The sequence below is a fragment of the Macaca mulatta genome, chromosome 5 (assembly GCF_049350105.2).
Source record: "Macaca mulatta isolate MMU2019108-1 chromosome 5, T2T-MMU8v2.0, whole genome shotgun sequence".
In the NCBI taxonomy this organism is placed as follows: domain Eukaryota; kingdom Metazoa; phylum Chordata; class Mammalia; order Primates; family Cercopithecidae; genus Macaca; species Macaca mulatta.
In genome coordinates this window covers 128208093-128233786 of record NC_133410.1, presented here as the reverse complement: position 1 = coordinate 128233786, position 25694 = coordinate 128208093, and the positions used below count along the sequence as shown (strand labels likewise).

At 38.5% G+C, this 25694-nt stretch overlaps 3 protein-coding genes across 10 annotated transcripts in view; 1 reads left to right on the top strand and 2 right to left on the bottom strand.

Annotated features, from left to right (window-relative positions):
• USP53 (ubiquitin specific peptidase 53) overlaps positions 1-2076 on the bottom strand; it is a 78782-nt gene extending 76706 nt beyond the window's left edge. For both annotated transcript variants that reach the window (XM_015139141.3, XM_015139142.3), the window contains exon 1: positions 1916-2076. The gene's annotated coding sequence lies outside the window, so the exon portion shown is untranslated. The remainder of the gene's footprint in view (positions 1-1915) is intronic.
• LOC144340835 (uncharacterized) lies at positions 1588-12252 on the top strand. 7 transcript variants are annotated; one of them, XR_013417284.1, is made up of 4 exons: positions 1588-2262; positions 9908-9962; positions 10227-10309; positions 10576-12252. XR_013417284.1 is itself a non-coding variant. In XM_078002222.1 (4 exons), exons 1-3 carry the CDS (start codon positions 2284-2286, stop codon positions 10305-10307), a joined length of 441 nt encoding a protein of 146 aa, XP_077858348.1. In that variant the 5' UTR covers positions 2150-2283; the 3' UTR covers positions 10308-10309; positions 10576-12252. The 7 variants fall into 7 exon arrangements, 3 of the variants coding, with proteins under 3 accessions (XP_077858348.1, XP_077858347.1, XP_077858346.1); XR_013417283.1 differs by having other exon boundaries at positions 1618-2262; positions 10231-10309; XM_078002222.1 differs by having other exon boundaries at positions 2150-2588.
• A 10130-nt stretch (positions 12253-22382) lies between these two features.
• Positions 22383-25694, bottom strand: part of MYOZ2 (myozenin 2) — a 48378-nt gene continuing 45066 nt past the window's right edge. The window contains exon 6 of the mRNA XM_015139140.3: positions 22383-22808. Within this exon, the coding sequence (XP_014994626.3) occupies positions 22574-22808 (235 nt within the window). The 3' untranslated portion in view covers positions 22383-22573. The remainder of the gene's footprint in view (positions 22809-25694) is intronic.

Here is a 25694-nt window from a genome sequence, read left to right as displayed (position 1 = left end):
TTTGTCTTGCTAAAACAAACTTGTAAACCATATGGTACCGAAGTTGTATTTCTTGATACTGCAGAGCTTAAAATAAACATCTAACACTAAATAATATAAAAGAACTTGAATCACAGCACATATGGCAGGTCTTAAGAGTACTGTGATTTTTCTTTTTTTTCTTTAAGGAAAAGAATAAACTAGGTGGAAAAGTCTCCCTTCCCATTAAAATATCTTTTTTAAAACTATCTTGTGCATCGTTTAGTGAAAATAATATTAATGAATTGATTATTAGTGTCAAATTCCATGAACTTACACAATCTACATACATTTTTTTAAAATACTTTTTAAAATTCTTAGGAAAAAGGAAAGGCCGGTTCTTAGTCTCTTTTTTACACGTTAGGAAGAAATACACACATCTACTAGTTTCATTAATGAAAAAATCTTAATAAACCACTTTCATGGTTTATCACCAGTAATCACGAACCTGCACAAATTGTATCAAGGAGCTTATTTTAAAAGCCATTGACATACAAAACAAAAACCTTATTTCTCAGACTATAATTAACTACTACTTACACTGAGTTTGTCTATTTGGAATTCTTATGACAACAGCAGATAAATCATATATTACTTTTGCAGAGCAAGTTTTGTTCCCTTTGGTTTTGTTTTGTTTTTTAAATGTATCTTTAACAGGACTAAGGGTCTTTGCTTAGACCATCATCATGGAACTGAAAAGAACAGAAAATAAAACTAACAAGTATAAATGTAACTAAAAGTCCACTTCCATCCGATATTTTGTGTTAGCACTTGCTACTCACTTTAAATAGTGAAAACCAGCAAGGCTTTTCTTTAAAGAACTGAAAGTGAATCAGATCTTAATCACAAAAACCTTCCCTCCTAAGTTTACTGGGTTTTTTTGTTTTTGTTTTTGTTTTTTTGGAGACGGAGTCTCGCTCTGTCGCGCATGCTGGAGTGCAGTGGCGCGATCACGGCTCCGGGCAAGCTCTGGTTCAAGCAATTCTCCTGCCTCAGTCTCCCGAGTAGCTGGGACTACAGGTTTACTATTAAACCTACCTCAAAAATAGCCTTAGATATTCTTTGCAAAATATATATATTTATACACACACACACACACACACATACACACACATATACATATTTCCAGATAAGGAAACGTTCGGAAAACTTTGCTGTCCTACTGGTAATTCCCTGCATACTTTGCATTGATCAAGAAAACCTTGTAGTAGGGTTACAAACCTCAAAACATCCGCAGATTGCAGGTTTTAGAAACCCTCCCTATTACACCTGTGCAAGTACTTCCTGTTCTCCAACACTGTTTTAAAATAGTTTGGTAAATGCCCCGTAAGCCACCCTTTAGAAGCTAAACATTAACTTTATATACATCACTACTACCACTGAGAAACCACCACCCACCACCCCAAGAATCTCACGAGTCCAGTCATCTCTCTTCTCCAAGGAGGGAGTGTAACCATCCTGGACCCCTTTAAGTAAAAACCTGTGTGCTCAGGCGAGGCAATGTGGCCTGGACAGGGAGGGGCAGGAGCCAAGTAAGGGTAATATTCATAACCCCAGCAGGACTCCAGCTTCTGCCCCGTCGCCGCCCTCAAACACGGCAGCAATAACAACCAGGACCCAGCCAGTACAGCACCTCCTCCCGCCTCGCGCGCGCCTCCAGCCTGGCCTGAGGCATCTCCGCCAGACGCGACCAGAAGGGGCGAGAGGGCTGCGCGACCTCTGGCGCCTGAACCGCCCAGCGAAGAGTGTGTGTGCCCTGAGGGCCGGGTCTGGAGGATGTCGCCGGGTTGCCAGGGGAGAGACAAGCTCTGGGGCTAGAATGAGAGTGTCCCGGTCAGGCCCGCGGGGGTCTCAGGTCGCTGGATCTCCAACCACAAGGCTGGCTTCGGAGACTTACCTTGAGCTCTACTCTCCTTGCGCGAGGAGCGTGCGGTCCAGGTAGAGAAATACCGGCCTTCCACTCCCACACAGCTACCTCCCGCTGGCCCAGCTCCGCTTCACGCCGACACCCACCAGACACACGGACTGCTGCCACCGTACCGAGGCTCACCGGGAACTGGAGCAGAGGAGGCTGGTCTCCGCCGCCCAGAGCCCGACCCTGCGAGCGGAGCATGCGCACACGCCCCAATACCCAGGGGCCAGTCAGACCAGTGACACCTGCGATCAACAGGTCCCTGGAGCCCCGCCCCTCTCCCCGCCTCGAGCCTGCCCCTCGGAGCTGGCTCCGCCTTCACGCTCAACGAGGTAACCCTGCCTCCGCTCGAGATGTCCCGGCTTTCCGGACCTGCGGAATCGTATTCCCGCGGGGATTTGATGGCGAGTGCGATACAGTTGGCTTCCTCGAAGGCGCGAGATCGCGCGAGACCAGGAGATAGAACATTTCCCCCAGAAGCGGCTGCGTGGCGCTGGAGTTTGGTTGTTGGGGGCAAGGTGGTTGTAGGACGTGCTGTGTGGTGTGGCGAGAAAGAGAGGCTAGTTCCTCAGGAGGAAGCGATTATTCTGGTGCTCTTGGTAGTTCATTCGGTATTTTCTAAGCTCGAGAACGCGGATCCACCAAGGACTTTACTTAGGTTAGGTGTTACCTGAGAGAACAATCCGTAGTTTGGAATCAAAACGCCTTGCGGACACGCAGTTTCCTTTAGCTTTCCGTGAGTCCTTAGACGATCTGTTTGCAGTTAAATGGCTTCCTGTGGCGTGAGTGTGTATTCCCCAAGCAGTTGTTTCTTGCCTTTAATTAGATAGCTTTAGTAAGTCTGTTGACGTAGTTAATGATTAATTGTCAGAAAAGTCTGTCCACTTCCTTGCCGTACTTTCTAACAGGTTTGAAGTTAAAATGTGCTGCTGGGAATTGGGCTAATCTTTGATTTTAAAAAAGGTTTCTTAGGAATAGTAGTAAAAGAAAAACCCATTGTCATTGGTACCAAATATCTCTCAAGTAAATAAGGTTTTGGAACTCATTCCGAAGCTGGTGTAAGCTGAACATACTAATTGTAAAAATGGATTTCAGTAAACCCAGAGGCACTTCTAAAAGTTTATTTCAAGAAATAGGGGAAAGAAATACTGGACGTTGATACAGGCAACAAATAGGACCCGTTTGTAATGTCTGAGGCTGAATCATTAAGAATTTATTGCGCATTTACTATGTTCCCTTTACTGAACTAGGCACTGTAGGAAATAGGATAAAATGAAGCCGTGGTTTCTACCCTCAAAATATTGAAAACTGTGGGAGGGGTGGGGAAAAAAAAGATCCTACTCTGCATTTTTAAAACAGTAAGAGCACACAATTAACTCTCCCCTCAGTTTCCCTAGTGTCATTTTCTCCTCATTCTGCAGCTACTTTTCTGGTGTACTTTAAATACTGTTTTTCTTCTGCGTGGTTTCTGTGTTCGCCAGCACTGCATTTTCTTTTGCTGTTTCTGTTTAATGTTAATCCATGTCTCCTTGAGCAGTCTCTTTCCATCATGGACTTTACCTACCAGGTGTCCCGTGCACCAGGAACTCTCAGGTGTATATCTATAGGTCAGACATTTTTAAGCAACATCTTCATTTGGATTTCACACAGTACCTTAAATATGTCCCAAATTGGCATGGACATCTTTACTGTAATTTGCTCCTGATGCCATGTCCTTCCTCACCCATCTGGAACCTACATCATTTCCATTCCCTGTTTCAGAAAATGGCACGCAACTGCCCAAGTCAGAAATCCATGAGTACTCTTGTTACTTTTCCTTCATTTCCTCTTTAATATCAAATTCTGACTCTTATTTCCTTAAGTATCTCTCAAATCCACCCCTCCACTCTCACTGTCTTAGCCCTTCAAGTAATCACCATCCCTTATGACTCATCTCCCTTGTACTATTGCAATATTCACAAGATATCCTCTAGTTATTTCCCACACCAGTCAAACCTCCATTCTATTAATAATTTTTCTAACATGAAAATACGATCATTATACTTCTCTGCTAAGAATTTTTCATTACCCACCGGCAGGGCCTTCCATGATCAGACTGTTGAACTCATTGCCATTCTTCCTCCAGTTCCTCCACATTAATCATTCTAAAGTCCTTGCTTTCTGTGTTCTTGGTTCTCTCAAGATCCTTTGGTTCTCTCTCGAATGCTTAGCTCCGTGGATCTTTTCATAACTTTCTGAGACAGAATTGTCATTCCTTCACCCTTTTGGGACTTATTTTTTATAACAATTATGTTGTACTATATTTATTTTTCTGCAAATGTACCTGACAGAGTAACCCCCACCTCCACCCTTGAGAAATAATTAACTGTGGATAATAATGGCGTATACTACCTCCCTGCCTTATTTAGCAATTACAGAATACCCTTCTGTTCACCCTGCTCAAGAATTTGACTAAACCCTGAGTATGCACTTTTAAAATCATATCATTTCATACTTTCTACCAGTTTTAAGCATATCTATGTACCAATCCTTAAATGGTAGAATTGTAATAGGACCCAATTTAAGCATCAAGAGGGCAGAGTCTGAAGCAAACATGAAAAAATGGAAAATTGACATTGCAGGACAGCAGTTGCTCCCAGAACATTTGTAGTCAGGAAAGTCACAACAAGGATTTAAAATATATTAACTCTTAATATTTGTCTTTCAGGGACATGTGTGTGGGTTCAATTCACTAGCTTCTGATTGGCTGGACCCAAATTTGTGAAGACCAATCTCTGCACCTCGCACAGGCAAAGAGATTGTGAAAAGGAGTAGGCTTGGCATGCCAAATAACACCCTAGATCGTTCGGCTGAGGCTCAGCCAAAGTGCATACCACCAGCACATATCCACACCTCTTGGTGTTATTCTGGATTGATCATAACTCAGACTTTGGGAAATGTCCTACTCTGTGGCTAGATGCACCCTGCCACTAATGACTGGTAGGAGTAGCAACATTGTGTCCTGCGGAGCTGTAACCCAGTAGTTCCAGGAGGTCATCAACACCTTAACCATGACTGAGCTGGGTGGGGTAGAGTGAAATACAGCATAGAGAAGTAGTAGATGAATGACTGACTCAGGGTTAGCTACTAGACAGAATCCTTTTTTTCCTAAATTATTTCATAAGACTTAGGCTTACTACCTAAGCCCTCTGTTTTTTCGTATTTCCAAGGCATAGCACAGTGCCTAGCACAGATGCTTAACAAGCAGTGTTTATTGGATAAAGTAAAAAATTGAAAGTTTTGTTGATTTTTTTGAATAGAGTCATCTGTGTGGGCTAAAGTTGGAGAGGGCTTCTGTGGGAGATCAAATATGAACTTCAGCTTGGAAGGGGTATAAGCAGGTGTATTTGAAGGCATTGAGGAAGAGATGTAACTTAAAAGAGCAAAGTTTTAGAAACAGGATTGAACAAGGCCAGTACAGGACTACAATGGGAAGCCTTTGTAAGTTCTGGGACAGAATGATTCATTTGGAACAAGATGCAGAAGAACTGTAGTTAGGCAAGAAGAGAAATCTCTAGGCTATGACTCAGGGATGAGCCAACCAGAAAAATCTAGTAACAATTGGCCACTCCCTCCTTGACATCTTCATCTCAATTTTTGTGACATCATTCCTTTATGGCTTTCAGCCTGCCTCATGGGCTTCTCTTTCTCAGCCTCTTTTTCTCTTGTACTTTTCAATCTACTTTAAATGTTGATGTGCCTTAGTGCCTGATATTTATTCTCATGGTTTTAAATCTGTTTCCCACACAGCAGCCAAATAGTCTTTTAAAAATATTGACATGTTACTCCCCAACTTAAATTGTTCAGTGACTTTCCATTCACATAGAATAAAATCCAGAATTCTTGCCAAGGCCTATAGACCTCTGAATGATCTGTTCCTACCTCCGCAACAATGTCTCATGCTGTTCAAGGCTTTGCATTCTGTATTCCCTAGGTCTGGAAGACTAGTTCTAAACTGGGGGTGGTTTTCTCTCTTGTGGACATTTGGCAATGGTTGGAAACATTTTTGATTGTCACAATTGGGGGAAGGGATACTGCTAAACATCCTACAATGGACAAGACAGTCTCCTACAACAAAGAATTATCCAGTCCCCAATGTCAGTAGTATCAAAGTTGAGAATTACTGACCTAGAACATTCTTCCCATAGGTCTCTAAGTGATTGCTATAGCAATGTGCCTTGTCATTGAAAGTAGCTGGTCTGAACAAATAAGGCAGAGATGAGGTGGGAAGGAGAAAGAGTTCCTGAGGATCCTCTATCCTCTTACAAGGAATTCTGGACTTGAGTGTTTAGTGGATTCCTCAAAGCTCTGCAGCATGACATTTTGTTAAACACTGGAAGTTCAAATTCAATATCCATGATATCTTAGCTAGCTCTTCCTTGGCTGAAACTTTTCTGGCCATCCATCCCAAACCTTCTAAGGCTCTGCCTCAGAAGGTCAACATTTGCTAGTAAATCACTGCTAGTGGTTTAACTAGTGGCCTCTTTAATTTTTGCTGACTTAGTGTCCGTGTAGGCAATTTCATTACCCTTGTATGTTATTTCACATTGAAACATTCTAATGTTCTTATAAGTAAAATTGGGGTGAGAAGAAATACTTATACAAATACCTTTTTGTAATGCCCTAGGTGAAAGCAACTGTAAAGTCCCACACTAGGTTATTATGGCCATTAGTGCCATTATTGTGATTACTAACACTGAGTACTTAAAAAAAAAAGATTCTTACAGAATCCCATTATCATTGATGACATTGATATGTATTTAATTAAAATCCCAAAAATACAGAAAGCTTTAGATTTCATCTGGTCCAGCCTCCCAGTCAATGGAGGATCATCCTCACCAGTGGACTATCAGCTTCTGTTCAAATATGATAACAGTGATAGAAAACAATGCTTTGCGGGGCAGCCTATTATTGCCCTTTTAAGACTTCTCTAACTGTTAAAAACTGTTCATCACAATGAGTTGGAATCTATCTCCTAGTAATTTCCACATACTAGCCTTTTTTTTGTCCTTTGAAGCAACAGAAATCTATATTCTCCTTTTTCATAAGACACAATTTAACACTGAAAGTATCTTTTGTGTTTTTAAGCTAAAATACTCCACTCTATCAACAATTTTTGAAAGCCTAGTAAATGTTACACTAATCCACATATTCATTCGTTTATTATACAGTACTTCACCTCATCCTACAAATGATTTAAATGATTTTAAGCGAATTGTAGCATATAATAAAAAAAAAATGGAGGTCAAATATAAATAAGAAAAAACAATCAGCTATCAGGAATTAAAATAAGAGTAGAAGGTAAAGAACGAGAGCAAAAGAACAGAAATATGCATGAGTCTGTAACTTAAACTTCAGTTTGGCTATGTTCTAAAACCAAAAGTGAATAAGATATTTAAGTTATCAGTAACAGGAAAACACTTTTCTATCATCGTTTAAAATGCTTTTCTCCCCCATGTGAGCCTGTATCTAAGGAGACTCTTATCTGTGTTCACTGACAATGGCTTCATCAACATGTTCCTGGCAAATGCAGTAACAAGCCTCACATACCACCCATGTGACTGAATTTAAGATGCTCTCTTGTCAACTTCAGAAAAATATATGGTGCCCCAAAAATAAAAACAGATTTTTGCAATTACCCCAATTGTGGTTTGGAGAAATTATTTCCTCCCGTAGTTCAGACACTGTTTTCTTATCAGGATAGTTTAAATAAGATTGTTTTGCAACTGTGTCACTTTGTTAACCAATATTAGTTTATGTTCAAAATACTTAATTTTTCATTTATTTTTCTTTTATAAATGATAGGAAACTAGGTTTCCCAAATCTTAATGCCATTATTCTTTTTTGGACACAAATTTTTATGCTGTCTCAGAGCACAAGCAACCCATCATCGGTTTTCTTCATTTCTTTCAAGTATCTTATTTTGCTTTGAAGTTTCATGCTGTATCTCATAAGATTCACTGTTCTTTCTCTATTTTTGTATTGCAAAAATTAGTAGTATCTTCTTTGTCTTCAGCTATGTCATTAAGGAAAATGTTGACGAAGGCTGGATTCCTGACATTCTGCTCTAGCTGCAGCCTAAATTAATCCTAATGGCAGAATTAAAACTGTTAGAAAGCCAAGAAGAGAAACGTTTAAGGGAAACATGGTATCATAAAATAGTATGGTTTTTGTACCTGGACAAAAATAGATTTAAATCCTGACATTGCCATTTAGTGTTTGTGTGATCTTGAAAAGTTATTGACTTCCATGAATCTCAGTTTTTTCATCTGTGTGTAACAGGGTATCCTAGCTAACTGGATGGCTGTTAACAGGATTAAGTAGGACTGCCAGCCCCTCTGGACATTTATTTGCCTAGTTTTGTAATTTTTTTTCTGGCAATGTTTTGTAATTTGAGCAAAAGAATGGAAAAAAACAAACTGTGGAATTGTTTGTGGTCAGAAGCAACGTGGATATGATAGAAACAACACTGAATGTTCTTTGCTCTCAACAGGTAGTTGTATGACTGTAGGTAGGACAGTTTTAACCTCTTTTAACCTCTCTTTCCTCATGCTTGAATGAAAGAATTAGAGTACATTGTTCTAAATGCGTGAAAGTGCCTTTTCTCAATTGTTATTTAATCCCTAAATATGGGTTAGAAACTAACTGCTTTATGCAGCCTATTTTATTTAACTTTTTCAATGATCCTAAATATTAATATTTAGATATTACTAATATGCTTATTTTAGTAATAATGAAAATGAGGTACCTAGCATAGTGTCTAGAACATAGGAGGCACTCAATAAACAGAAGATGAATGACTAAATAAAAGACCATATCAGTTAAATATGCTGTCAAGTTACAGCCATGGAAATACAGTAGAGTAAGTAGAAATGAACAAAGCCAGTATGTACTGTACTAATAATAGGTCTAGAAGTAATGGCCAAAAATATCTGGAGGTTTAATTGTCATAAAGTTATTCACTAGGATTCTTTTCTATGAACATCATTTCTTTTCAACTTTTTATAAAACGAGTTTTATAAAATTATTTTACATAGAAGATTCCTTAGAATCTTAGAGGTGGAAAGGACCTCAGAGATTAGTTTGTTAAAAATCCCTCACTGTAAATATGAGAAAACTTAAGCCCAGGAAAGAAAAGTTACCCAAGGTTGTCATAGACTCTGGCAGAACCAGGATTGAAATCCAATTCCTTAACATTTGGAATTTGCCTAGTGCGAACAATTTTCCATGAAGTATTCTGAAGTTTCATGGAAGATAGAACTCTTTTCTTTCTTAAAGTGCAGTAAAATTTCTTTTATATTCAAATATTGGAATATTGATAAACATACTTGGTACTTTTGTACCCTTTTATAAGACAAAGGAAAGAAAACAAAAGGAGGTCAAGAGTATTTCAAAAGCAAATATTTTCTTTTTTCTGAATTGTGATATCTATGATAGTTCTCTGACTGTACGAAAAACAACCATCGTGTTTGCAAATTTATCAAACTTATTTTCCCACTCCTTGGAAATACAACAAATCCAAGCCTCTGTGACTTGCACGTGCACACAAACACACACACTCACTTTACACCTTGGAGTGACTTGTTTTTAAAGTAATTCTTTAAGAAATGCAATAGTAAAGTAACATAGCATATTGGCTGAAATACTAGACCCAGAGGAAGTTGCCCTGGAGAGCACTTTTCTTTATAAAGATGGCAAAAATATTCAGGGCACCACTGTTTTCAAGTTGAATTTCCTTGTTAAAATTCACTTCACAGTCAAAAGGAAAAAGTAAAATAACACTTAATTTTAAATAATGTAATAAGATTGTTGGAAAATATTCAGTGGCAAAAATATTTTCCAGATTTATAAGTATATATGAAGGCAGAAATACTAGGATACTGAATTTTTTACCAATTCTTAATGTTTATGTTCTTGAATCTTTCATTTTCTTATCAGTGAAACAAGCCCTGAACCTGAAATTGTGCTGAGGAAAAACACAAACCAACTCTGGGCAAGTAAAATCCCTTGTATGTGTGTTAAAGCCTTTTTAGACATTGTTAAATCAAAGTGTTTTCATTAAATTGCTTCCTGCAAGTTTTATTCCGCTAATGTTTCAAATACTTTTAACTCTAAAGAACTCTTTATCAAGTTTTAATAGTGTTAATGTGATAGAAGGAAGCTATTTCAGTTGCTAAAAACAGTGCTGACATTTAAATTGCAAGCAACAACTAGCACAAGAAAGAACAATAGCTTTCTTTTTTTTTTTTTTTTTCAGACAGTTGTTGCCCAGGGTGGAGTGCAATGGACCTCCGCCTCCTGGATTCAAGCAATTCTCCTACCTCAGCCTCCCGAGTAGCTGTGAGTATAGACATATGCCACCATGCCCGGCTAATTTTTTTGTAGTTTTTTTGTACTTTTAGTAGAGAAGGGGTTTTGCCATGTTGGCGAGGCCAACACCTGACCTCAGGTGATCCACCCACCTCGGCCTCCCAAAGTGCTGGGATTACAGGCATGAGCCACCATGCCCGGCCCTCATCATGCTGTTAATATAGTACCAGTTGGTTTTACCTAGCAAAAGAATAACTTATTCTTGTTTATTCCTTTTTTTTTTTTCACACTTTAAGTTCTAGGGTACACGTGCCGGGAAGAAGCTGAATCCCTGAATAGACCAATAACAGGCTCTGAAATTGAGGCAATAATCAATAGCCTACCAACCAAAAAAAGTCCAGGACCAGATGGATTCACAGCCGAATTCTACCAGAGATACAAGGAAGAGCTGGTACCATTCCTTCTGAAATATTCCATTCAGTAGAAAAAGAGGGAATCCTCCCTAACTCATTTTATGAGGCCAACATCATCCTGAAACCAAAGCCTGGGACACAACAAAAAAAGAGAATTTTAGACCAATAACCCCGATGAACATCAATGGAAAAATCCTCAATAAAATACTGGCAAACCACATCCAGCAGCACATCAAAAAGCTTATCCACCATGATCAAGTGGGCTTCATCCCTGGGATGCAAGGCTCGTTCAACCTAAAACCATAAAAACCCTAGAAGAAAAATTAGGCAATACCATTCAGGACATAGGAATGGGCAAGGACTTCATGTCTAAAACACCAAAAGCAATGGCAACAAAAGCCAAAATTGACAAATGGGGTCTAATTAAACTAAACAGCTTCTGCACAGCAAAAAAAACTACTATCAGAGTGAACAGGCAACCTACAGAATGGGAGACAATTTTTGCGTTCTACTCATCTGACAAAGGGCTAATATCCAGAATCTACAAAGAACTCAAACAAATTTACAGGAAAAAAAACAACCCCATCAAAAAGTGGGCAAAGGATATGGACAGACACTTCTCAAAAGAAGACATTTATGCAGTCAACAGACATATGAAGAAATGCTCACCATCACTGCTCATCACAGAAATGCAAATCAAAACCACAATGAGATACCATCTCACACCAGTTAGAATGGCAATCATTAAAAAGTCAGGAAACAACAGGTGCTGGAGAGGATGTGGAGAAATAGGAACACTTTTACATTGTTGGTGGGACTGTAAACTAGTTCAACCATTGTGGAAGACAGTGTGGCGATTCCTCAAGGATCTAAAACTAGAAATACCATTTGACCCAGCCATCCCATTACTGGGTATATACCCAAAGGATTACAAATCATGCTGCTATAAAGACACATGCACATGTATGTTTATTATGGCACTATTCACAATAGCAAAGACTTGGAACCAACCTAAATGTCCATCAATGATAGACTGGATTAAGAAAATGTGGCACATGTATACCATAGAATACTATGCAGTCATAAAAAAAGGATGAGTTCATGTCCTTTGTAGGGACATGGATGAAGCTGGAAACCATCATTCTCGGCATACTGTCGCAAGAACAGAAAACCAAACACCACATGTTCTCACTCATAGGTGGGAATTGAACAGTGAGAACCCTTGGACACAGGAAGGGGAACATCACACACTGGGGCCTGTCATGGGGTGGGGTAAGCGGGGAGGGACAGCATTACGAAATATACCTAATGTAAATGATGAGTTAATGTGTGCAGCACACCAACATGGCACATGTATACATATGTAACAAACCTGCATGTTGTGTACATGTACCCTAGAGACTTAAAGTATAATAAAAAAAAAAAAAAAGAAAGAAACTAGATCCTGCAAACGACAGATTTTTAAATTGCCTTTGAGGATAAATTCATGAGATCTACACAGAAAATAAATGCTACAGTGTTTCTATTCGCTTCCTGGAAATAATTAAATTAGTTATATTTTAATTAGTTTCTACTATCTGTTTGGCTGCTTTCATCCATTCTATTTTTTTTTCTTTTTTCTGTTTTTGGTGAGACGGTATCTCACCCTGTCTCCCAGACTGGAGAGTAGTGGTGTGTGATCTCGGTTCACTGCAACCGCCACTTGCCAGGCTCAGGTGATTCTCCTGTCTCAATCTCCTGAGAACCTGGGACTACAGATGCACCACTACTATCTTATATATGATCCTTAATAGCATTGTTGGCCGGGCGTGGTGTCTCACGCCTGTAATCCCAGCACTTTGGGAGGCCGAGATGGGCAGATCACGAGGTCAGGAGATTGAGACCATCCTGGCTAACATGGTGAAACTCCGTCTCTACTAAAATACAAAAAAAACTAGCCGCGTATTGGCGGGCACCTATAGTCCTGGCTACTCGGGAGGCTGAGGCAGGAAAATGGTGTGAACCTGGGAGGCAGAGCTTGCAGTGAGCCGAGATCGCACCACTGCACTCCAGCCTGGGCGACAGAGCAAGACTCCGTCTCAAAAAAAAAAAAATAGCATTGTTTCCCCTGCGATTTCTATTTAGGAAATGAGGAATCTTTTAAGAAGGTGGAAAGGTACTTTATTTAAACTTCAGTATTTGTAAAATTAATGTGAAAAATAATTTCATATTCAAAGTCTATTGTTTGATCTAGTTCTTTTGATAAGGGAACTCTAACTAAGTTTCAAATGGCCAGTAAAGTGTGAGGAATCGAAACTAGGAGAGAGTAAGGAAATTAATAATGGTGACCCTCTGTTGCCAAAAGGAAAAGTGGTTTGCTTTTGTCATTAATGTAAATTTCATTTGGGAGAATCAAAGGAAAAACAAGTTGATTGAACTTGATAAACCAGAAATATTTCCCAGCTTTGTTGATGATATATCCTTGAAAAATGGTTAGTTTTCTTTCAGGTTGATTTATATCCAATATTTTACAAATTTTTAGGTATGTTAAAAATGTAGACAGAACAAGAAAACAAATCAAAATATTATATATGTGTATTTCTTAAATAAATGTGGTCCATGTTCATATTTGACTTTATGTTTTAAAATAGATACTCTTGGCTGGGCGCGGTGGCTCACGCCTGTAATCCCAGCACTTTGGGAGGACCAGGCGGGTAGATCATGAGGTCAGGAGATCAAGACCATCCTGGCAAACACGGTGAAACCCCGTGTCTACTAAAAATGCAAAAAATTAGCTGGGCGTGGCGGCGGGCGCCTGTAGTCCCAGCTACTCAGGAGGCTGAGGCAGGAGAATGGTGTGAGCCCGGGAGGCAGAGCTTGCAGTGAGTCGAGATCAAAAAAAAAAAAAAAATTGATACTCTTCCTGTAGTACTACAGGACCTAGAAGAAGTCTTTTCCAGGAGGCCTGGGACCTGAGGCCAGTTAGCTATGTTGTAGAACTTTCATGAACCCTTATATTTTACATAGGTAGGATTAAGGAAAAATGGATGTTAGAAACCGAGTTTAAAAATTAAGTTTGAGAGTAGAATGTATGTAGAAATTGGTCAGTATTCCTGCTTGCTTTTTCATGGTAAATGGGGAAGAAAAAAAGATTATTTCATGCATTTGCCATTATTTCAGGTGACAGAGGAGTCACCTTTCATTGGTTATAGCTTCCAGGTGCCTACTTTCCTTAAGCAAGGTGGAAACACCCCAAAGCAAGGGACTTGGAGATGTTTGTTTTTATTCACTATACTCTTGTTTTGTTGTGTCAAGGCATCAGAATCCAAATGCAAAATTTTTCTTGATTTAAAACATTCCAAACAGGTATTTACATGAAAAACCATTTTAGGTATTAAAAAAAGAGACAGTACTGTACTACATGTCAATCCCATGGGAACACCCTTCTGATTATATAGTACACTTCCCAAAGAGGTATAGTATACTGATCAAGAAAAGTATCCACCATATTGATTTTTTAAAATTCTTACATAATATACAAAATGTGAATGCTCACAAGAAATAAGACCATTTTAGCAAGCTCCTAAATAGGCTACCTTTTTTTGTTTTCGAGACATGGTCTCACTCTGTCACCCAGGCTGGAGTGCTGTGGTGCAATCTCGGCTCTGCAACCTCCACCTCCCAGGTTCGAGGGATTCTTGTGCCGCAGCCACCCAAGTAGTTGGGATTACAGGTACACCCCACCACACCCAGCTGATTTTTGTATTTTTAGTAGACACTGGGTTTCACCATGTTGGCCAGGGTGGTCTGGAACCCCTGGCCTCATGTGATCCGTCTGCCTCAGTCTCCCAAAGTGCTGGGATTACAGGTGTGAGCCACCATGCCTGACCTGTAAATAGGCTATCTTAATGACAGTTTTGAGTCTGGAGAATGGAGCTAATGCTAATGCTTATCCTAAAATATAGGCTACTTTAGTGTTTCTGAATCTCTGTGTATGTTTAATATACTAATTGTTCCAACATATATGCTAAATCCAGGCTAAGTATATGTATTAGTTCGTTCTCACGCTGCTATAAAGATATTACCTGAGACTGGGTAATTTATGAAGAAAGGAGAGTTAATAGACTCACAGTTCCACATGACTGGGAGGCCTCAGGAAACTTACAATCATGGCAGAAGGCAAAGGGGAAGCAAGTACCTTGTTCACAAAGTGGCAGGAGAGTGAGAGCAAGGGAGAACTGGGAAACACGTTTAAACCATCAGATTTTTGTGAGAACTCCCTGACTATCACGAGAACAGCATGGGATAAACCATTCCTTTGATCCAGTTACCTCCCACCAGGTCCCTCCCTTGATTTGGGTGGGAACACAGAGTCAAATCATATTGGTATATTTATCCCAAAGTAATTCCAGTGTCATCTCTGATCTAATTTAGTTCTGAATACCATTGCTTTTTTACTGTGTGATCTTAATAATTTTTCATTTTTTAAATACAAATCACTTCCATTTATTGAACATTTACCAAGTATTGGATAATGTGTTTTATAATGCATTTTAAAAATATAGATACTTATGTTATTGCCATAATTCAGATATGTTTATTTCACAAATAGATATTGTTCTTTTTTTTTTTTTTTTTGAGATGGAATCTCACTCTGTCACCCAGGCTGGAGTACAGTGGCACCGTGTCAGCTCACTGCAACCTCCGTCTCCTGGGTTCAAGCAGTTCTCCTGCCTCAGCCTCCTGAGTGGCTGGGATTACAGGCGCCCACCACTGCGCCCAGCTAATTTTTGTATTTTTTAGTAGAGAAGGGGCTTCACCATGTTGGCTAGGCTGGTCTCGAACTCCTGATTTCAGGTGATCTGCCTGCCTCGGCCCCCCAAAGTGCTGGGATTACAGGCATGAGCCACCGCGCCCAGCCAGTATTATTGTTTAGAATGGACCGGGCATACAGGATACAGCAGTTAATAAAAGTGATCTCACTTATATGCAGAATCTAAAAAAGTTGAACTCATAGAAGTAGAGAGTAGAATGGTAGTTACCAGGTGCTGGGAAGGGGGCAGTGGTTGGGAAGATATTGATCAAATGATTCAAAATTTCAGTTACATAGGAGGAAGTTCAAAAAGTCTGTTGTACAACATGATGACTATAGTTAATAATAACATTGTATTTTGAAAATCATGAAGAGAGATTTTCAATGTTCTCACCACAAAAAATGATCAGTATATGAGGTAATGCCTATGTTTCACAATGTATACATATTTCAAAGCATCATGGTATACATGATTAACATACAATTTTGTATTTGTCAATTAAATAAATAAATAAGGCAAATCCCTGCCCTCAGACAGCATTCATTCTGGTGAAAGAATTAAACAATAAAGAAAGAAATACATGTAAAAATATGTGTGGCAGCCATTGGAATGCTCCTTGTAGAACACCAGCAACATAATTGGCCAGGAGCCCCAGTGATGCTGTATTCTGAACTCCATGATGCATTGGTGCAGAGGCTGCCTTCACAGGCCACTCCTAGCTAATGACTATGACAGTGCCACTAAGATAGGCGGTTTCTGGGAAACACAGGACCCCTCTGAGTATGGCTGACTGGCTCAGGATCTCCCAACAGCCTTGCTGAATCTTCCTGAGATTGCATGACAGCCTAGAACACTTGCACGCATTTCCATTTTAGGCCTGCTGGCTCTCCCAGACTTTATTTTTTTTTTTTAATTTTTATTTTTTGTGGGTACATAGTGGGTATATATATCTCCAAGACATTCTTGACTCCCTCCTCATTTTCTTTCACACATGCATTTCTCCTAATAAAATGCTTGCACATTTAATCTCATCTTCACATCTGCTTCTCAGAGGATCTGGACTAACACATGTTGGGGAGTGATAAGTGCTGTAAAGAAAAATAAAAGCCCAATAAAGGATTAGAAGTGTGCTCTTTTAAATAAAGGTGGTCAGGAAAGGTCTTAGGAGGAGGTGATGTTTGAGCCATATAAATACTTGAGGAAAACTGTGATTTACAGTGTGAAATGAATTGCTTGAGATTACTCATTGATTTGTGGTAAATCAGCATGTAAATTTGTTACTGTGAAGCTGGAACCTTTAAATAAAATTGCTTTAATATATTATTTGTGAGAGATGATAAATGTAATGAGAGTATCTATTTAGATGATAATCCACATCAAACAACTGTGTCTATGTAGACCAAAAATACTTTAAAAGAGGTGAATAAAAAGCTTCAGAAACTATAAAATAATGCAGTTAGCTTTTGTACAGCCTGAATTGTATTTCCTTCCAGCCTACTTCACTCTGGCCTTCCTTTACCTCCATACACACCCCTTCTTTTATATTTATTTTGTTAGTGATGCAGTTTCTTTAATGAGCAATTTCAAAATAGGGAATGACATTTACTTTATCTTTTTTTTCCTTATAACTTTCCAGTCCTGTTTCCTGAAACATCTGCACTGCCCTGAGTTGTCATAAAAATGTTTTTCAAAATGTTACACAATGCAGGCTGGGCTTGGTGGTGCCCGCCTGTAACCCTAACGCTTTGAAAAGCCTAGGTGGGAGGATCACTTTACCAGGCTGTGCAACATAGCAAGACCCTATCTTTAAACAAATTTTAAAAATTAGCCAGATGTGGTAGTGCATGCCTATAGTCCCAATTACTCAAGAGGCTGAGGCAGAAGGATCACTTGAGCCTAGGATTTTGAGCCTGCAGTGGTAAGCTATAACCGGGCCAGTGCACTGCATTCCAGCCTGAGTGACAGAATGAGAAACTGTCTCTTAAAAAAAAAAAGATTACACCATACAAAATAACAAGCACATTCTTATTTTGATCTGAACTATAAGAAGCTCTTTCAAATAGCTTTTTTTCTCTCTTTGCCCGTATGTACCAAATCTTCCCACTGAAATCACATTACATTGAGAAGGCAGGGTAAATTTATATGCTGGGTTGCAATCTAGCTCCTTCATTTAAGAAATTCAAATAACCCGTGCTTTTAGTTAATAACATTTTAGTTTAAGCTGTTAAAACTCTTATACACTTTTACTTCCTTTTTTGTTAGTTCAGGAAAGTTTAACTTGTAAAAGGCATTATAATTTTAAAAATATTATTTTATATATTTGCAGTGCGCTTTGATCAGTTAGTTTGAAATGGATTGCCTTTGCTTGTCTTTTGGTAAAAGCATGGCACTTTTCCGCCTTTCATAGAAAGTGAACGGCCCTTCTTGCTACAGAATAGAGTGTGGAGGGCAAAATTATTTTTCATAAGAAAAGGGACAAAGTACTACTTTTCTAAGCTTAATAAAAGACAGTTGTGGCTGAAAAACTGCAATCATGCCATGTAAGTTTTATCTTGCATAAGCAGCAGAGTGAAGAAATTCCAGAATTAATAATTGTGCTGGTACAGCTGTGTCCTTAGTTGAAAAGTTCAGGCTGTTCTTTTCATACTCACGACTGGACATTTTGCTCCATATTAGCCTTTGCAAGATTAATTGGCTCCCTCCACTTCCAAGCTGCTAAAATATTTATAAATGGGCCTATTTAGAAGATGTAAAATTTAAGGTAGATGCAATAAATGATCATTTTGATCATAAAAATTATTGTCTATATTTGGCTTGATTTTGTAATAACCAATAATTAGTTATTTTTAATTGTCAAGTCCTCTTAAATATTGAGTTATGAGGTGGGAAATAAAATGTTTGAGAAATGATGAAAGGAAGTGGAGAGTTAAAAGCCAAAGATAGTCTTTCTAACCATAGCTTTGGTTATTAATGTAGCTGTAGTTATCATCCAGGGGACAGTTGGTAAGTTGATCATCAGTCCTGCCAATGATCTTAGATGAAATTGGCTTAAAATAGGAGATATAATTTCGTGACCCAGAAGTCTATTTAACAGTATAATGAAATCTGAGAGAATTTCCTCTAACATTTTAAAAAGTAGAAAATGTTTTCTTTTGAAGGAGTGGTTTTGGTATGTTATTAACTAGATGATTTCTTTCAGCCTGTCATGCATTTCTTAACTCTTTCTTTCTTCTGCTTTCCCACTCTTTCTCCTTAGAAAAGGAAGATTACATAGATCAAACAGGTGTACAATACTAAGCAGAAATGAGCAGGTTTAATTGGAGTGCACTTTTGTGTTTCTCCAATTTCAAAAGTAAATGTGCATACTGCTGTTTAATTTAGTTTGCTTTCAACACAATCTGAAAGTTCAGTTTTTTTATGAATGCCTGTAAAACTTTGGATGGTGACTCTAAAACTACTCAGTGTATAGATGTATTTGCTCAAAATTAAGATAATAGAGAATTTTTATTATTTTGTCTAAATACTTTAAGGCTGAACTTTATTCTTAGAGAAAAGTTATGAACCATGTGTTCTTAGAACATGTACTTTACAGCCAGACTCACCAAGTTCTTCCAATTATGAGCTAGGCTTATTTCAAGTCATGTTGGTTCTCTGAGGCTCAGTCTTTTCAATATAAAATTGAGATTATTTGTAATGCCATCCTTACAGAATAATTATGAAAACACAATGTTAAATATATTAAATTGCCTTTATAAGGAAATGACTAGTGTCTGACATTTAGTACTCCAGCAACAAATTTTCATTTTTACCTTTTTAAAAAACATTTTTTCTCCTTTTTTCCATATCTTATTTATACAAAAGCAGGTAGAAAAAATGTCATGGTCTTTCTGTTGTTGTAAAGAGACTGTCATATTTCTTTTGACTTTGAAAGATTTAGCATTTTTCAGGTTAATCAAACCCCATTCGAAATTCCTTTTGAATTCTGAATTGTGTAACAACCAGAGTGAAATGTTGGCCTTTCTAAAGGTGTCAGCTGAGATAGAATTAATAGACACTTCCAAGAAAGAAAGAAATACAATAGTGAACAGAAGGTTATTTTTCCTTTTTCTACCCAATCTTTTTAAAACAATGAGTATCACTTAGGATTTTCCTTTTATTTCTTTTGAGACAGAGTCTCGCTCTGTCACCCAGGCTGGAGTGCAGTGGTGTGATCTCGGCTCACTGCAAGCTCTGCTTCCCGAGTTCATGCCATTCTCCTGCCTCAGCCTCCCGAGTAGCTGGGACTACAGGCACCTGCCACCACGCCTAACTCATTTTTTGTATATTTAGTGGAGACAGGGTTTCACAGTGTTATCCAGGATGGTCTCGATATCCTGACCTCGTGATCCACCCGCCTTGGCCTCCAAAAGTGCTGGGACTGTCATATTTCTTTTGACTTTGAAAGATTTAGCTATTTTTCAGGTTAATCAAAACCCATTCAAAATTCCTTTTGAATTCTGAATTGTGTAATAACCAGAGTGAAATGTTGGCCTTTCTAAAGGTGTCAGCTGAGATAGAATTAATAGACACTTCCAAGAAAGAAAGAAATACAATAGTGAACAGAAGATTATTTTTTCTTTTCCTACCCAATCTTTTTAAAACAATGAGTATCACTTAGGATTTTCCTTTTTTTTCTTTTGAGACGGAGTCTTGCTCTGTCGCCCAGGCTGGAGTGCAGTGGCACGATCTCGACTCACTGCAGGCTCTGCTTCCCGAGTTCATGCCATTCTCCTGCCTCAGCCTCCTGAGTAGCTGGGACTACAGGCACCTGCCACCACGCCTGGCTAATTTTTTGTATTTTTAGTAGAGACAAGGTTTCACCGTGTTATCCAGGATGGTCTCAATCTCCTGACCTCGTGATCCACCTGCCTTGGCCTCCCAATGTGCTGGGATTACAGGCGTGAGCCACCGCACCTGGCTAGGATTTTTCTTTTTAAGTTATCTTTTATGATACCGGGGAGTACTGTTCTGTAGCTAACATACTTTATTGCTGGCCTCTACTTTCAGTGGTTGGCAGAATAGGGACAGTAATCATACAGTTTATATTTGGAAATGGTTGAAACAATGCAAAAGATTTCATTTTCGTTAAAAATAATGACTCATTTCATGATGTTAATAAAGAACTAAACCATTTCATCAAAATGCATAATGAATATGCCTAATTTTTATTTTTTAAAGATTAAAATGAACAAAAAATGGCATGATGGGAGCCTCAATGATAGCTTATCACAGATGCCAACATGATCATTTTAAAACAGTTAAACACCAAAACTTATAAATAAAATTAAGATATCTTAAGACATATTTAAAAATATACAAATTCTCTACAATAGTGTGTATAAATATAATACTTTGTCATTGTTACTTTCTAGGGGTTATATTTTCATAAGCAAATTTTTAAAATTTTTCTACTTAAAAGTCTAGACAATGATTAAAGCAGTCACCAATTTCCACACTACAAACAGAGATTTGTTTTCTAAGTATGTAATGTTGCAACTTGGTATTTTCATTACTATACACAGTCCTTCTTCCTATCTCCTAAACTTTATCTGATAGACAGTTTTCTATTGATGAGACGTTTCCTCTCTGCTATAAACATCTATCACAGAACTCTTAACTGAATTGAAATGGGAGAAATTGAAACTGATTTCTATAAGTTATATGTCACATACTTCCTTAATCATATTTTAAGATATAACTTCATATTAGTTTAGTTTGAGTCTTCTATGTCAGTATATTACATATATTATGATAGATGTGTGCTACATTGCTTTCAGATACTTTCATGCCCTTTGTTTTTGTTTGTGTCTTTTTTTTTTTTTTTTTTTTTGAGACGGAGTCTCGCTCTGTCGCCCAGGCTGGAGTGCAGTGGCGGGATCTCAGCTCACTGCAAGCTCCGCCTCCCGGGTTCACGCCATTCTCCTGCCTCAGCCTCCTGAGTAGCTGGGACTACAGGCGCCCGCCGCCTTGCCCGGCTAGTTTTTTGTATTTTTTAGTAGAGACGGGGTTTCACCGGGTTAGCCAGGATGGTCTCGATCTCCTGACCTCGTGATCCGCCCGTCTCGGCCTCCCAAAGTGCTGGGATTACAGGCTTGAGCCACCGCGCCCGGCCTTGGTTGTGTCTTAAAGCATGTACTCCCCAGTTACTTGAGGATTTTAACAGAATTTAAAGATTTAGCAAAAAAAGCTGCCAATTCAAATTACTCTTTCCTTCTCTCACATACATGTATGTATTTATATGTATATTAGTGCGTACTTTATTTGTTCTTACTCTTCTAAAAATGCACACATAAAGTTGAACATAATCAATGCACAGCATTGGAATTTGTGAAACTTGAATTTTGGGTACACCTTGGTCCTTAAAACTATAGTACTATGATGTCCCTTGAGTCATTGTCTCTCAATATCCTTGACTTAATGCTAAATGAATATAATAACTGAATTGAACTTAGGAGAATATCATCCAGAATAATTACCTAATGATTCAAAACATATTGAAAAGTGCAAAGCACTTTAGAATTCTAAGAGTGACTAATGAAAAGACTTCATCAAGACATATTATTTTCTCATGGTCACCAGAAAGGACACACCCAACCCTTTTCTCCATCAGTAACATTTGCACATCATCTTCCATAGCTTTCATCCCTTAGATGAAACTCTGAATAAGTCTTCATATCTCTCCTGTGTTTTAATTCTAGATTCTACTTGAAAAACTTACCCTGCAATAAATCATATAAAATGAGACAAAGGTGAAACTCTTTGTCAATTACTTTTCCAACTGAACTATTGCAATAAAATGTCTAGATTCTTTAAACGAGGTGAAAACAAAATTATGAATGAAGACAAGTGAGTTATAAGTTTTTTAAAGTAAGATTTCTAAATGTTTATTAGTATTTGATCTGAGATTGAAATTGAATGTCACAAAAGGAAAATCACTAAATTGCTATTATTGCTACTAATGAAAAATGCAAGTGGCTTTGCCAGTAATTAAAATAGTAAAACAGCAACTTTTATATTCAGAGTTTTATGTGGCACATACAACTTTCTTTTCATAGGTCTTCTGATTCTGGTATGGTGGTATTATCTGTAGGTTCAGTTGTTATCACTATAGGAATATTCTCAGATATCCATCCCTTAGGAGTCCTATTAAAGGACCGTCTGCCAGAAAGGGGATTGACAAAGGACATAAACCTGGGATCTGTTAGCAATAGTAGCTCAAAATCTGGAACTTTAAATTTAACGATTTTTGATGCTTTTTCAAAACCTCCAAATGGGGTGGCAACTCTGTGGGAAATAAAAAAAGAAAACAGATCTTAATTAATATTCAAATTTATTTGTCAAAATAGAAAACAATTTCATGATTTTATAGGCATGATTTTATGGGTTTAATTCATGATTTTATGGGCTTACTTACACTCTATGAATGATTGCCATTTTCTGACCTCTGAGGCAAGCATTTCTACTTTAAAGACCATGCTTTTATGAAAAACCAAATATTGATAACAAATTCATTGAAGTTCCTTTGTATATACTGTTAGTTTTGGACTAATCTATTCCCTGTACACTGAGTTCATTACAGACATGTCTTGCCTTTGTACTTTTACCAACAATATTTCCCCTATTCAAGATATTTCTAGGCCGGATGTGCTGGCTTACTTTGGGAGGCTGAGGCAGGAGGATCACCTGAGGTCAGGAGTTCGAGACCAGCCTGGCCAACATGGCAAAATCCTGTCTCTACTAAAAATACAAAAATTAGCTGGGCATGGTGGCAGGCAACTGAAATCCCAGCTACTCAGGAGGCTGAGGCAGGAGAATTACTTGAACCCAGGAGGCGGAGGTTGCAGTAAGCCAAGATCATGCCACTGCCTTCTAGCCTGGGTGACAAAGTAAAACCTGTCTCAAAAAAAAAAAAAAGAAAGAAAGATATTCCCTTCTGGGTGCAGTGGCTCACACCTGTAATCCCAAGTACCTGGGATGCTGAAACAGGAGAATCAGTTGAGCCCAGGTGTTTGAGACCAGCCTGGATGACATAGCAAGATCTCATCTCAGAAAAAAAGAAAGAAAGAAGGAAAGGAGAAGGGAAAGGAAAGGGAAAAAAAAGAAAGGAAAGGGAAGGGGAGGGGAGGAGAGGGGAGGGGAGAGGGGAGAAGAGGAAAGAAAAGGAAAATAAAAGAGAGGCAATTTCCTCCCTGACTTTTCCACTTATGAATGTCCTATAGCCTTGCAGTTCTAACTTCCTTCAAACTATCCCTGCCCACATTCTTAGCCACATTCCTGTAGCATCAATTGTTCTATGTCAGTCATTTGCTACTAATGAAATGGTACTTTGTATTGAGCTTCTCCTTTTAAGAATATGGATTATCTGTTTCGGTTATCTGTGAATTATAAACTCTTTTAGGGCAAAAAGTATGTCTGTTGCATCTTTCTACCTCAAAAACCTTAGCATTCTTCCATTTGTCTTCTGAATAAAGCCCAACTTCTTTATCTTGTCATTCAAGAGCCCATATAACTTTTTCTCTTTGATTTAAGCATTTGATTACTCATTCAGTGCCAGACACAGCTTCAAGTGAGCAGTATAATCAAAGTCTTAGTTCTTACATTCTAGTGAAAGAGATAGACCCTAAACATAACTATATGCAAAAATATCTAATGGTGATAGCAGCTATGCATAAAGTTAAAATAGGGTGTTGTAATACTGAACAACTGAAATACTAAAAAGTTACTTCAGATTGAATCACCAGGGAAGACTTTTCTGAAGAGGCGACATTTAAATAGCCATCTGAAGGACAGAAGTTAAACATGTACAGTATGGCTAAAGTACATCAGCATTTCCAGTAGACAGGATAGCTAATGCCAAGAACCCTAAGGCAGAAATAATGTTGGCGTGTTCAAGGAAACAAAGAAGGCTTATGTTCCTAGACTAGTGGGTGAGGGTGGGGCAGAGGGAAGAGGGGACAGAGATGTAAAGTTGGGTGGGACTTTTTCTAAATAAGGAATATGGATTTCCTTCTAAATGTGAAGGGCAACCATTGTAGGATGGTAAGCAGGAGAGTATATAACCTAATTACATTTCATAAGGATCATTCTGGCTGCTATTGCTGTGTGAACAGATTATAAGAAGACAACAGTGCCAGTGGTTCACACCTGTAATCCCAGCACTTTGGGAGGCCAAGGCAAATGAATCACCTGAGGTCAGGAGTTCGAGATCAGCCTGACCAACATGGAGAAACCCATCTCTACTAAAAATACAAGAAAATGAGCTGAGCATGGTGGCACATGCCTGTAATCCCAGCTACTCGGGAGGCTGAGGCAGGAGAATCCCTTGAACGCAGGAGGTGGAGGTTTCAGTGAGCCGAGATCGTGCCATTGCACTCCAGCTTAGACAACAAGAGTGAAACTCAGTCTCAAAAAAAAAAAAAGACAACAGTGGAAGGAGGGAAGCTATTGCAATAACTCAAGCAAGAAATGATGACTTGTATTTCATGTATTTTATGGAAAGATGGAAAGAAGTGGGTGGGTTCAGGATGTGCTTTAAAGGTAGAGTCAACAGGATTTGCTGACAAATTGGATTAAAACTATGAGGAAAATAGAAAAATCAATGAAAACTCCTATGTTTAGAGTTTTAGCAACTGGCTGGTGGAAGACAGAAAAGAACAGAGTTGGTGTGTGGGTGGAAAACATGATTAGACATCCCAGTGGAGAGGTCAGTCATGCAGGTTTTGCCCTATTCACTTTCACGCATCCTTTAACTGCTTGCTCTTTGCATTTATGCTCTCTTACCTCACTGCCTCTACTCATACTCTTTTTTTCCCTCTCTTTCTCTGCTTGGAGTACTCTAATATTTACAACTATGTTTCTAAATCCCCTTTAAGCCCTAATTCACATTTAACTTTCTTCTTGAAGCTTTCCCAATTTCCCACAGCCAGAAGTAAGCTTTCCACTCTGAAGTTTCCATGACTTCTATTTTCACCTCCCCTGTGATCCTATTTTATATGCAAGTGGCTTTCATTATATCCATTGGTATGTCTGCCTTTTTTCTTACCAGATTGTACTCTAAAAAGATTGGAATTCTCTTTGATGTATCTTTGTAATTCATTACAATATACTTACATAATGCATTGTACCATAGGACCTGGCAAGCCTATATAGATTCTCTAATATTGTGAAGAT